Below are 14716 nucleotides of genomic sequence, written 5' to 3' on the forward strand. Positions count from 1 at the left end.
AAAAAGAAAGAAAAAAAAAAAAAGGAAAAAAAAAAAAAAAAAAAAAAAAAAAAAAAGGTATTAAAATAGAAAAAAATTAGTAAAAATGAAAACATAAAAATGTAATAAAAAAGAAGAGAAAGAAGTGACCAACGAAACCAACAAACAAATCTACCAAAGATAACAAGTGCTAAAAACTATACTGAAAAAAACCCAAACAACAACAACTAAAAACGGACAGTCAGAACCCTATGACAAATGGCAAAAGCAAAGCTATACAGAGGACATCACACAAAGAAGCATACCCATACACACTCACAAAAAGAGAAAAAGGGAAAAAAAATGTATATTAAAAAAAAGGAAGAGAGCAACCAAATCAATAAACATATCTACCAATGATAATAAGCTCTAAATACTAAATAAGATTAACATAAAACCAGAAACCAAATAGATGCAGACAGCAAACCCCAAGTGTACAGGTGCTCCCAAAGTCCACCGCCTCAATTTTGGGATGATTTGTTGTTCATTCAGGTATTCCACAGGTGCAGGGTACGTCAAGTTGATTGTGGAGATGTAATCCACTGCTCCTGAGGCTCCATGGAGAAATTTCCCTTTCTCTTCTTTGTTGACACAGCTCCTGGGGTTCAGCTCTCTATTTGGCTCTGCCTCTGCGTGTAGATCGCCTGAGGGTGTTTGTTCCCCACCCAGACAGGATGGGGTTAAAATAGTGATTGATTAGGGGGCTCTGGCTCACTCAGGCCAAGGGGGGCAGGGAGGGATACGGAATGCGGGGCGAGCCTGCAGCAACAGAGGCCAGAGTGACGTTGCACCAGCCTGAGGCGCACCATGTGTTCTCCCGGGGAAGTTGTCCCTGAATCATGGGACCCTGGCAGTGGCGGGCCGCACAGGCTACCGAGACGGGAGGTGTGGATAGTGACCTGTGCTTCACACAGGCTTCTTGGTGGCGGCAGCAGCAGCCTTAGCATTTCATGCCTGTCTCTGGGGTCCTTGCTGATAGCTGCAGCTCGCGCCCGTCTCTGGTGCTCGTTTAGGTGGTGCTCTGAATCCGCTCTCCTTGTGCACCCTGAAACAGTGGTCTCTTGCCTGTTAGGCAGGTCCAGACTTTTTCACGGACTCCCTCCCTGCTAGCTGTGGCACACCAGCCCCCTTCAGGCTGTGTTCATGTAGCCACCCCAAGTCCTCTCTCTGGGATCTGACCTCTGAAGCCCGAGCCTCAGCTCCCAGCCCCCGCCCGCCCCAGCAGGTGAGCAGACAAGCCTCTCAGGCTAGTGAGTGCTGGTTGGCACCGATCCTCTGTGCGGGAATCTCTCCGCTTTGCCCTCTGCACCCCTGTTGCTGTGCTCTCCTCCGTGGCTCTGAAGCTTCCCCCCGCCCTCCTCCCGTCTCCGCCACTGAAGGGGCTTCCTAGTGTGTGGAAACTTTTCCTCCACAGCTCCCTCCCAGAGGTGCAGGTCTTGTTCCTATTCTTTTGTCTCTGTATTTTCATTTTTCTTTTGCCCTACGCAGGTACGTGGGGAGTTTCTTGCCTTTTGGGAAGTCTGAGGTCTTCTGCCAGTGTTCAGTAGGTGTTCTGTAGGAGTTGTTCCACGTGTAGGTATAGTTTTGATGTATTTGTGGGGAGGAAGGTGATCTCCACATCTTACTCCTCCGCCATAGTGAAGGTGTCCCCTAGTTACCTGTTTTATACACAGTATCAATAGTGTATATATGTCAATCCCAGTTTGCCAATTCACCCCCCGCTTCCCCCTTGGTATCCATACATTTGTTCTCTATATCTTTGTCTCTATTTCTGCTTTGTAAATAAGATGGTCTGTACCAATTATTTCAGATTCCACATATATGCATTAATATATGATATTCATTTTTCTCTTTTTGACTTCACTCTGTAAGACAGTCTCTAGGTCCTTCCACGTCTCTACAAATGACCCAATTTCAGTCCTTTTAATGGCTGAGTAATCTTCGTGTGTGTGTGTGTGTGTGTGTGTGTGTGTGTGTGTGTGTGTATGTATCTCCACACCACATCTTTTTTATCTATTCATCTGCTGAGGGACATTTAGGTTGCTTCCATTTCTTGGCTATTATAAATAGTGCTGCTATGGATATTTGGATGCATGTATCTTTTCGAATAGAGTTTTCTCTGGGTATATGCCCAGGAGTGGGATTGCAGGATCATGTGATAACTCTGTTTTTAGTTTTTTAAGGAACCTCCGTACTGTTCTTCATAGTGGGCTGCACCAGTTTGCATCCCCACCAACTTTGTAGGAGGATTCCTTTTTCTCCACACCCTCTCCAGCATTTATTATTTGTAGGCTTCTTAATGTTGACCATTCTGACTGGTGTGAAGTGATACCTTATTGTTTTGGTTTGCATTTCTTTAATAATTAGTGATGTTGAGCATCCTTTCATGTGCCTGTTGAGCATCTGTATGTCTTCTTTGGAGAAATGTCTGTCTAGGTCTTCTGCCCATTTTTCATTGGGTTTGGTTTTTTTGATATTAAGCTATATGAACTGTTTGTATATTTTAGAAATTAATACCTTGTCTGTAGCATCATTTGCAAAAATTTTCCTCCAGTCCGCTGGTTGTCTTTTCATTTTGTTTGTGGTTTCCTTTGCTGTGCAAAAGCTTTTAAGTTTAATTGAGTTCCTTTTTTTTCCTATTTATTTATTTATTTTTGGTACGTGGGCCTCTCAGTGTTGTGGCCTCTCCCATTGCCGAGCACAGGCTCCAGACGTGCAGGCTCAGCGGCCATGGCTTATGGGCCCAGCCACTCCACGGCATGTGGGATCTTCCCAGACCGGGGCACGAACCCATGTCCCCTGCATTGGCAGGCAGACCCTCAACCGCTGCGCCACCAGGGAAGGCCCTAATTGAGTTCCTTTTGTTTATTTTTGTTTTTATTACCATTACTCTGGGAGATGGATCCAAGAAGTATTGCTGGAATTTATGTCAAGGAGTGTTTTGCCTCCATTTTCCTCCAGGAGTTATATAGTACCTGGTCTCACATTTAGGTCTTTAATCCATTTTGAGTTTATTTTTGTATTTAGTGTTAGGGAATGTTCAATTTCAGTCTTTTACATGTAGCTGTCCAGTTTTCCCAGCACCACTTATTGAAGAGGCTGTCTTTTCTCCATTGTATATTCTTGCCCCCTTGTTGTAGATTAATTGACCATAAGTGCATGCATGGGTTTATTTCTGGGCTTTCTGTCTTGTTCCATTGATCTGTATTTCTGTTTTTTGTGCCAGTACCACACTGTTTTAATTACTGTAGTTTTTTAATATAGTCTGAAGTTAGGGCATGTGATTCCTCCAGCTCCATTCTCTCTCAAGATTGTTTTGGTTATTCGAGGTTTTTTGTGTTTCTATACAAATTAAAAAAATTTTTGTTCTAGTTCTGTGAAAAATGCCATTGGTAATTTGATAGGGGTTGCACTGAATCTGTAGATTGCCTTGGGTTCTATGGTTGTTTTAACCATGTTAATTCTTCCAATCCAAGAACATGGTGTATATTTCCATCTATGTCGTCTTCAGTTTCTTTCATTAACATCTTAGAGTTCTCAGAGTACAGGTCTGTTGCCTCTTTAGGTAGAGTTATTCCTAGATATTTTATTCTTTCTGATGCGACAGTTAATGGGATTGTTTCCTTAATTTCTGTTTCTGATATTTCATTGCTAGTATATAGAAATTCAACAGATTTATTTATATTAACTTGTATCCAGTAACTTTACCAAATTCATTGATGAGCTCTAGTAGTTTTCTGGTAGCATCTGTAGGATTTTCTATGTATAGCCTCATGTTGTCTGCAAACAGTGACAGTTTTACTTCTTCTTTTCCATTTTGGATTCCTTCTATTTGTTTTTCTTCTCTGATTGCTGTGGCTAGGACTTGAATAAAAGTGGTGAGAGTGGACATCCTTGTCTTGTTCCTGATCTGAGAGGAAACGCTTTCAGCTTTTCACCATTGCGTGTGATGTTGGCTGTGGGTTTGTCATGTGTGACCTTTATTATGTTGAGGTATGTTCCCTCTATGCCCACTTTCTGAAGAGTTTTTTTAATCACAAGTGGATGTTGAATTTTATCAAAAGTCTTTTCTGTATCTATTGAGATGATCATATAGTTTTTATTCTTGTCAATGTGGTATACTGTGTTGATTTGCAGATGTTGAAAACTCCTTGCATCCCTGGAATAAACCCCACTTGATCATGGTGTCTGAGCCTTTCAGTGTGTTGCTGGAATCAGTTTGCTAGCATTTTGTGGACAATTTTTACATCTATGTTCATTATTATGATTTTTTCTCCAAAAAATAGTGACTATGGTTAATAAGAAATAAAGTACTGTTACAGATAGAGGTTTGGCTGAAAGAGTCAGAACTGTAAAGCACCACAGAAAAGAAGGGATATCAAGAAACATGACAAAAGGAGGGAGGGAAATATCAGTAGGGTTCACTCTCCACGGGTAAGTATCCCAGAACATGAGAGGGCAGTTGGGAGGAGTCAGCAACCTTGGGATAAGAGTGAAAAGCTTCATCTCACTTAACCCTCTTTGAAACTCTCCTGAGTTATATGCCCTTAGTTTGTTCCTCAGACTCCTTTCTTACCTCCCTGGAAGAATCTCCCCCTCTTCTCCTTTTCCCTCCCAACCCCAAAGAAGCCCAGATGACCAGAGCTCACTCCTTCTTTCCCATTCCCATTATTTGACCATGGAGTGAGGCTGAGCCCCCCATTCTCACCCTCGAGGTTTAGGGCCTTCCCCTCCCTCACCTTCCTACAAGAAAGATTGTGTTGAAGAGAATAGACTGTAAAAGTTTGGGAGAGAAAAGATGCAAATTCCATCCAGAAGAGGCAGTCTCTAATACATTCTGTCCAAAAGGGGGCAGTAGTGTACATATAGGAAACAACTTACCAATATATATGCCCCCCTCTATGTCCACTGCAGCATTATTTACAATAGCCAAGATATGGAAACAACCTAAGTGTCCATTGATGGATGAACAAATAAAGAAGATGTAGGGGCTTCCCTGGTGGCGCAGTGGTTGAGAGTTCGCCTGCCGATGCAGGGGACACGGGTTTGTGCCCCGGTCTGGGAAGATCCCACATGCCATGGAGCGGCTGGGCCCGTGAGCCATGGCCACTGAGCCTGCGCGTCCGGAGCCTGTGCTCCGCAACGGGAGATGCCACAACAGTGAGAGGCCTGCGTACCGCAAAAAAATAAAAAATAAATAAGATGTAGTATGTATATGCAGTGGAATACTATTCAGCTATAAAAAAGAAATCCTTCCATTTGTGACAATATGGATGGATCTTGAGTGTATTAGGCTAAGTGAAATAAATCAGATGGAGAAGGACAAATACTGTATGATTTCACTCATGTGGAATCTAAAAAGACAAACAAATGAACAAACAAAATGAAATTTATTCATAGTTGCAGAGAATAGATTAGTGGTTACTGGAGGGGACGGGGGTTGGGAGTTGGGTATAATGGGTGGAGGGGGTCAGCTGTATAATGATGAATGGTAACTAGACTTGTGGGAGTGATCACTTTGTAGTGTATACAGATGTTGAATTATAATGCTGGATACCTGACACATCATCATCATCATCATCATCATTGTGGAAACAAGTCATCACTAAACATCTACTTTTACCCAGAGCAAAGTGACAGCACATATACACTTATACTCCTTCCAGCGTGGTTTATTAAAAATACTCAAGACTACCCCGAGGATGCTAAAACAAAGACAGGTATTCCATAGCCCAAAGTAGCTTCCTTCAACTTGTAAATTCAGTCATGCAGGGAAAATCCTCCTCCATAGTGAGCTAAGGTTGCCATTTCCCAGTTACCTGTGAATGCTTGGAGTCCTAGCCATTCCTTCAAAAGCCAAAGATTAAACAGACAGAAAAGAATACCTAAAATATCCAAAAAACAAAATGGAGAAATACAGTCCCTTCACCAAGAACTAATATTCCTAAGTTTTCTCATTCGGAGTATTCTCTTCTACCAGGTAGCTACTGGGGGTGTTTTTAAAACATGAGTCCACTGAAGGGGAAGCAGTGTGATTGGTCAACCGAAGGGGAGGTATTTCTAGAAATAACCTACTGGTGTCTGTACTTCACCCAAAACGGGAGCCCATTAACTACAATTCCCATCTTAGTAGGAATATTAGATTTCAGGAATTATCACATAGAAACTAATCTTAAAGAAAAATCTTTCCAAAAAATCAGTAGCTTTTTATTTATTTATTTATTTTATTTATTTATTTTCTTTTGCGGTACGCAGACCTCTCACTGTTGTGGCCTCTCCCGTTGCAGAGCACAGGCCCTGGACGCGCAGGCCCATCGGCCATGGCTCACGGGCCTAGCCGCTCCGCGGCATGTGAGATCTTCCCGGACCGGGGCACGAACCCGTGTCCCCTGCATTGGCAGGCGGACTCTCAACCACTGTGCCACCAGGGAAGCCCATAATCAGTAGCTTTTTAATGTAGGCACCTAATTTTTCTGTGCCGTTAGGCTTAAGATTTTTCCATCTGGAGGAAGAAATTGTTAAGAGTTGACTGTGCATATGAGGCCAACCTGGGGGCAGGAATGAAGTGTAAGCAGACACAAGGGATTTTATTGAGGTGGCAGAAATGGTCTAAAACTGTGATAATGGTTGCATACTTTGTAAGTTTATTAAAAATCATGAAATTGCACAGTCAAAACGAGTGAATTTTATGGTATATAAAGTATACCTTGATAAAGATGTTTAATAAAAGAGTCAATGTGTGAACCTCCTAAAATCATGTCATAAGCCTTTTAAATAAGATATTACTCTCTTATTTTTCCCTGTAAAGTCTTCCTTTCTTATTATACCTCAAACGCTCTGGTATCAAATCTTTTTTATCTTATAACCTCTAAAAAACTGCCTTCTCCTTCAGTTTCCCTATGCTCTTCATTATTGTGATAAAATTATTTTATACTTAAAAATAAATACTTAAGAAATATAATTAGAAGGCAAAACACATAAAACTCAGGTTTTTCTGCAGAGCTATATGTAAGAAAGTGAGAAAGGTGCTTTCCTTCATTCTTCTCTACCTTTTCACATTCCTAAATATATTTGCTTCCTGGGAAGTTTTGGCGACCCAGCTGTTTTGACTCTAGCTCCACTGCTTGCTCTCGTGCACCATATTGGTGGGAATAAGGATGCCTTTGCTGCTGCTTCCCACAGTGATCAGCACCAGGGGACGAGTCATTGGAGAAGCCAGTTGTGCCAGTGTCTCCTTACCCCTTTCCCCCGATGAACTTGAGTGTTTGGAAGGGTCAGATCATTGTATATTATTGTATTGTACTTTACTTGTATATTGTAATATACTTTCATTGTATATTATGGTTGTTACACTCAAGAGATTGAAAACCCTGTTTAATTTCTTATTATTGTTATAGCTCAAATCAAATCCAAGTGAAAATGAAGAAAAAGAAGCCCAGTCCCAACTTATCAAATCTGATGAAATGCAGCATTTGCGTTCACAAGCACTTGATGCTTTTGAAAGCTCAGATTATATTGCTGCTATAACCTTCCTTGATAAGGTTTTAGAGGTAAGTTTTTTTTTGCTCTTGCAGCTGACATGCCTAACACTTACTGCTTTTTACTATAAGGTATGTGTATATACTTTGACATGTTATATACCACAAAAAACCTAGATAGCATAAAATCAGATTGACCCTGGGGTTTTCAGCTCCTAATTGAAAGATGGTGTTTATACAGAACAAAATTTTGGACTGAAATTTTCAGTAAATATACTGAAGGTGCCATGGAGTGGGAGTTGCATATTTTTGTACATTGCCTGCTTTGCTGTTTTCTGTTTGATTTTGCATTTGGGGGGGGCAGGTTAAGAAAACTCTAGGGGTTAGTTAATGGGGTAAAAGATGAAAGAGTTGGTTGAAGAAAAAGGAAAAATGATGTTTGGGAGGAAAGATGAGTGTTTAGAGTGAGAAGTTTCTAGGGAAGAAGGCAGATGAAGAGTTGATAGGATCCAGAGGGTTCTAGATAGGGAAATCTAAGTCTGCCTCAGCAAGGACTTAATGACAAAGGATGTAATGGTTTCAGAAGGAAGTCTAAAATAATATTCAAATGGAAGCAGTCATAATTCATATTTATTTATCATTTTCATAGCACTTTGTGTAGTCTAATCTTGGCAATAAACTCGATGTATGTAGAATGGCCACTTTTTGATAGTTTCATAGAGGAAATTGTGTGGTGTCTAGTGGAATTCGTGGTTTACTAAATTATTTTGTTAATGCTTTATCAAGGAAATATAAATTTATGATTTTCACCTTCCAGTAATGAGACTATCCATCTTGACCTAGCTTGTTGTATTTAGTTTATATACAATGTTGATTCTGATATCTTACTCTGTGAAAAGTTGACATGACTTTAATACAGCTCTAAGAAATACATAAAGACACTTACACAGGTCTTATTGGTGAGCATTTGGGTTTACATTTTGAATACTAATGGTGTACTAAACATTGTCAACTTTTTGATAAAATAGAAACAGTGAAGCTTCAGCCTTCTCACATTGTTTTTCTCTTTATTTTTGTGATATGCGGATTTAATTTCAAAGAGGTAACATTTTGTAAAAGATCATTTAATATAGTTACTGGTAGAATAAAAATATTTTGTGAATTTAGAGCCTAGATTTTATTTTTTGAGACTAGAAATTAGAATTGTTAACTACAAAAATCCAGTTAGAAAATATTCTCTTCAAAATCAAATACAGTAGGGCTTCCCTGGTGGCACAGTGGTTAAGAATCCATCTGCCAATGCAGGGGACACGGGTTCGAGCCCTGGTCTGGGAAGATACCACATGCTGCAGAGCAGCTGAGCCCGTGCGCAACTGCTGAGCCTGCGCTCTAGAGCCCGCGTATCACAACTACTGAAGCCCACGTGCTTAGAGCCCTTGCTTCGCAATAGGAGAGGAGAGGCCACTGCAATGAGAAGCCCGCACAACGCAGCAAAGAGTGGTCCCACTCGCTGCAACTGGAGAAAAGCCCATGTACAGCAACGAAGACCCAACATGGCCAAAAATAAAAAATTAAATAAAATAAATTTATATAAAAAATCAAATATACTTCACTGGGAACCACCTTCTAATAGTAAATACCATGTTTTCTTACTTTCAGTGTTTTAGAATTATATAACTGAAGGGTAGAAAAAGGGCCTTGTTAGTACATATATCCCTTACCCCATTGGAATTTATTTAAGACATCTTTGGAGAAATTATTTTGTCACATCTCATTATTTTTGTCACATCTAAATTGTATTAGACTTTTTAATATTACTTACAATATAGGAGTCATCATGTTAATTGAGGATGTTTTATGTTGATAAATATGTAGATAAAATATATCAGGTGCAAGTATGAATGTGCATAATTTACTGTTTCTTTAAGTCTAGTTCTTTTGTTTCTCAAGGTTTGTGTTTGGGATGCAGAATTACGGGAACTTCGAGCTGAATGTTTTATAAAAGAAGGGGAACCTAGGAAAGCAATAAATGACTTAAAAGCTGCATCAAAATTGAAGAATGATAATACTGAGGCATTTTATAAAATCAGCACACTGTACTATGAGCTAGGAGACCATGAACTGTCTCTCAGGTCAGTTCTAGTAACATACACATCTCTTCATCTTTTTATTGTTTGCAGTAAGAGAATACTCCCATTTTCTTTGTAACTTTAATAAAATTATGGTTAAGGCTTTTTTATATATCTATAATTTTGTGTTATCTCTTAAGTTGTTCTGCTTCCACATTAGTTCTTTTCATACTTCATGAAATAATAAATAGGAGGGTATTACATTTGCAGAAGCAAAATAGTGTTTGTTATATATCTCTACTTAAGTCATTTGAATGTGTGTGCATAATACAGTGTCGTAGATAACAGTGTATGATAAATTATTGTCAGTATATTTTAATTGTTACAGGCAAAAAATACCTTTTATTGTGATTTCTATATTTAGTATGAAAAACCATTTATTGATTATTTTTACTTGGAGTATTTTCCTTCTTTTAATCCATGAACAGTGAAGTTCGTGAATGTCTTAAACTCGACCAGGATCATAAAAGGTGTTTTGCACACTATAAACAAGTCAAGAAACTTAATAAGCTGATTAAGTCAGCTGAAGAGCTCATCAAAGAAGGCAGGTAAGACTATGCTTGTGTAGAAGATCTCACCTTCCCTCATATGTCTGGCTGTGGCCACAAAAGAACACCTGAGCTGCTTGCTCTTACTTCTTGCCGTTGAGGGTGCAGTATCTTAGATGGCATTGAGCCTTAGCAAAACTACAATTGTACACTTTTTGAATAAGGCAGAATATAAATAATGGTAACTACATAGTATTCTTTTTTAAATTTGTTTATTTACAGTTTGTTTATTTTCAGCTGTGTTGGGTCTTCGTTGATGCGTGTGGGCTTTCTCTAGTTGCAGCCAGCGAGGTTGTTGTGGTGCGTGGCCTTCTCATTGCAGTGGCTTCTTTTGTTGCAGAGCACAGGCTCTAGGTGCGCGGCCTCAGTAGTTGTGGCACGCGGGCTTAGTTGCTCCGCGGCATGTGGGATCTTCCAGAACCAGGGCTCAAACCCGTGTCCCCTGCACTGGCAGACGGATTCTTACCACTCTGCCACCAGGGAAGTCCCTGCATAATATTCTTACCAGCAGATTTATTTTATATTTCACCAACTATTTACTGAATTTTTCCTGTATCAGGAACTGACTATGTACTGGGGGGTGCAGAAATGAATATGAATAGTAGTGTTTGGTCTTAAGACGCTGGTAGTGTAGTGTGGGAGACAGGCACATAAATTGATTATTAAAAGGTAATATACATCTAGAGCGATAGCGATGTATACAGAGTATGCAGACATTTCCTCTCAGTGCAGGATTCTGGGTTAACAGTTCTTTTGTTACAGCAGCTGAAAAATATTGTGCCATTTCTTTCTGGCTTCCATGGTTCCTGATGAGAAATCCATTGTCATTCTAATTGTTTTTTCCCTAAAGATAAGGAGTTATTTTCCTCTGACTGCTTTTCAGATTATTTCCTTGTCTTTAGTTTTCAGAAGTTTAATTATGATATATCTCAGCATGGATTTCTTTGTGTTTATCCTGTTTGGCGTATCCTTAGCTTCTAGAATATGTAGGTTTATGTCTCTTGTCAAATTTTGGGAAGTTTCCAGCCATTATTTCTGGGAATACTTTTTCAGCCCTGCCCTCTGTTTTCCTTCTTAGACTCTAATTAACATAAATGTTAGAGTTTTTGTTTTAGCCCTACAGTCCCTGAGGCTCTGTTTATTTTTCTTTTTCAGTTTGTTTTCTCTGTTGTTCAGATTTGGTAATTTCTATTGTTCCAATTCACTGATTCTTTTCTCTGTCCCCTACATTCTGCTCTTGAGCACATGTGGTGAGCAATTTATTTCAGTTTTTATACTTTTCAGTTCTAAAAATTCTATTTGGAATGTTCATATCTTTTATTTCTTTGCTGAGACTTTCCATTTCTTTGCTGAGGCATTCTATTTTTTCATTTGCTTTAAGCATGTTGGTTAATTGCTGCTTTTTTCATGGCTGCTTTAACATCTCTGTCCTCTTGGTGTTGGTTTGAGATCTTCCTATTTCTTGGTATGATGATTAGTTTGTTTGTTTTTTTGCGGTACACAGGCCTCTCACTGCTGTGGCCTCTCCTGTTGCGGAGCACAGGCTCCAGACGCACAGGCTCAGCGGCCATGGCTCACGGGCCCAGCCGCTCCGTGGCATGTGGGATCTTCCTGGACCAGAGCACGAACCCGTGTCCCCTGCATCGGCAGGTGAACCCCCAACCACTGCGCCACCAGGGAAGCCCTGATGATTAGTTTTTAATTGAAACCTGGATATGTTCATTTTATAAGATACTGTATTTTATTTAAATCTTCTGTTTTGGGTGGCTTTTCCTGACATTGTTCCAGCAAAGTGAGCATGAGGGCCTGGGGGGTAGGCACAACCTCGTTAACTGCCAGATTGAGGTAGAGGTTTCCCACTTGGCCTTCATTGCTATTCGAGGTGTGGGATTGTCACTACTGCTTGGTGTGGGTAAGAGTTTTGGGGACTCAGTTCTGGCCATGGATGAAAGTTATGGCTCCCAACGTGGCATTCTCTGACACCACCTTGCTTGGTTGTGGACACACCTCATTACAGGCTCACCAGGGAAGAAGTCTAGGCTCTCCAGTTGACCTGCTGATATTGGTGGGGGTGGGACCATAATTTTCTTGTCTCCTCCTTTCTGAGTCTTTTCATATTAAAGAAAAGGACATATAATGTCCAGGATGTTTACACAGGTATCTAGCTAGAGGAATTGGGGAAGGTACATCTACTCCACCTTTCCAGAAGCTACCTTTTTTTTTTTTTTAAGTGAAGTGCATTATTTTCTAATTGAACTTTTAATTTCTAATTGTAGTTTCACACATAGTTTTAAGAAATAGAGCGAGGTCTTGCATACTCGGTATAATTTCCTACAATTGTACCATCTTGGAAATCTATAGAACAGTATCCCAACTAGGATTTTGACATTGATGTCTAGCTTTTGCCTTAAGTTTTGTATTTAAACCTATATTTTAATACAGTGGCATTTAAATTTGAAGATTGCAGCACTTTGGGAATAATGTGCCACAATGGCATGTAAATGTAGCTTGCGTTGGGTGGGCCAAAAAGTGCCTTCGGTTTTTTAACTAAAAATAAAAGACACATTTTTCATTTTCACCAAGAACATTATTGAACAACGTATTCACCCTTTTTTTCCACTACCTTCTGCCATTTTTCAGGCAACGTCATAATTCCATCTACCAAAACCTTTTTATCTTTTTGAGCAAAGAACTGTACCAGGTGCCTTTTATAGTCTTCCAGGGAATTGAAATTTTTTCTGTTAACAGAATTTTGTAAAGACCGGAATAAATGAAAATCTGAAGGTGCAATGTCTGGTGAATATGGTGGATGAATCAGAACTTCCCAGCCAAGCTGTAACAGTTTTTGCTTGGTCATCAAAGAAACATATGCGGTCTTGTGTTATCCTGATGGAAGATTATGTGTTTTCTGTTGATTAATTCTGGATGCTTTTCGTGGAGTGCTGCTTTCAGTTGGTCTAATTGGGAGCAGTACCTGTTGGAATTAATCGTTTGGTTTTCCAGAAGGAGCTCATAATAGAGGACTCCCTTCCAATTCCACCGTATACACAACATCATCTTCTTTGGATGAAGACCGGCCTTTGGTGTAGTTGGTGGTGGTGCATTTTGCTTGCCCCACTATCTCTTCCATTCCACATTACTGTACAGTATCCACTTTTCATCGCCCGTCACAACTTGTTTTAAAAATGGAACGTTTTCATTACGTTTCAGTTGAGAATTGCATGTGGAAATATGGTTAAGAAGGTTTTCTTCGCTTAACTTACGTGGAACCGAAACATCAAAGTGATTCACATAACCAAGCTGGCGCACACGATTTTCAACATTTGATTTGGATATTTTGAGTATGTTGGCTATCTCCCTCATGGTATAATGTTGACTGTTCTCAGTTTTTGTTTCTATTTGATCGCTGTCAACTTCAACTGGTCTACCCGACCGTGGAGCATCATCCAGTGAGAAATCTCCAGCATGAAACTTCGCAAACCACTTTTGATATGTTCAGTCGGCCACAGCACCTTCTCCATACGCTGCACAAAACGTTTTGTGCATTTCAGTTGCATTTTTACCTTTCTTGAAATAATAAAGCATAATATGCTGAAAATGTTGCTTTTTTTCTTCCATCTTCAACATTAAAATGGCTACACAAAAATTCACCAGTTTTTTTTTTTTTTGCAGTACGTGGGCCTCTCACTGTTGTGGCCTCTCACGTTGCGGAGCACAGGCTCCAGACGTGCAGGCTCATTGGCCATGGCTCACGGGGCCCAGCTGCTCCGCGGCATGTGGGATCTTCCCGGACCGGGGCACGAACCCGTATCCCCTGCATCGGCAGGCGGACTGTCAACCACTGCGCCACCAGGGAAGCCCACCAATTTTGATGTTTTTTTAAATGCACACTGATATGACAGCTGTCACATACAGTCTAACATAATTGTTTCAAATGAAGCTAAAGACAACTAAGTGCTGCGAGAGCCATCTTATGGAAAAAACTGAAGGAACCTTTTGGCCAACCCAACAGTTTGCCATTAATGAGGAAAGTAACAATGCATAACATGACTAGTACTTTCCACTGGTTTAAAAAAGTGCTGAAATAGCTTTTATTATTCTTAGAAAGCTAGTAATGTTGGGAATTTAAGCAGGTTTCTTCTCCGTGGAGTGACTAAGCCTGTGCGCCACAACTACTGAGCTCGTGTGCCACAACTACTGAAGCCCATGCGCCTAGAGCCCATGCTCCTCAACAAGAGAAGCCACTGCAATGAGAAGCCCACGCACCGCAATGAAGAATAGCCCCCGCTCGCCACAGCTAGAGAAAAGTCCGCGTGCGGCAACGAAGACCCAATGCAGCCAAAAATAAATAAAAAATTTTTAAAAAGGTTACCTACTGTATGATTACATTTATATAGTATTCATGAAATAAAATTATAGAGATGGTAAACATGAGAAATTGCTGAGGGTTAGGGAGCAGGATGATGTGTAACTATAAAGGGATGGCATGAAGGAACCTTACAGAGGTGGAGTAGAGCTGTATCTTCATTGTGGTGATGGTTAC

General features: G+C 40.2%; 1 protein-coding gene across 1 annotated transcript in view; it reads left to right on the top strand.

Annotated features, from left to right (window-relative positions):
* Positions 1-14716, top strand: part of DNAJC3 (DnaJ heat shock protein family (Hsp40) member C3) — an 86989-nt gene that overhangs the window by 41764 nt on the left and 30509 nt on the right. The window contains exons 5-7 of the mRNA XM_024755267.1: positions 7416-7568; positions 9447-9628; positions 10054-10173. Of these exons, the coding sequence (XP_024611035.1) occupies positions 7416-7568; positions 9447-9628; positions 10054-10173 (455 nt within the window). The remainder of the gene's footprint in view (positions 1-7415; positions 7569-9446; positions 9629-10053; positions 10174-14716) is intronic.

The sequence above is a fragment of the Neophocaena asiaeorientalis genome, unplaced genomic scaffold (assembly GCF_003031525.2).
Source record: "Neophocaena asiaeorientalis asiaeorientalis breed wild unplaced genomic scaffold, Neophocaena_asiaeorientalis_V1.1 scaffold141, whole genome shotgun sequence".
NCBI classification, from domain to species: domain Eukaryota; kingdom Metazoa; phylum Chordata; class Mammalia; order Artiodactyla; family Phocoenidae; genus Neophocaena; species Neophocaena asiaeorientalis.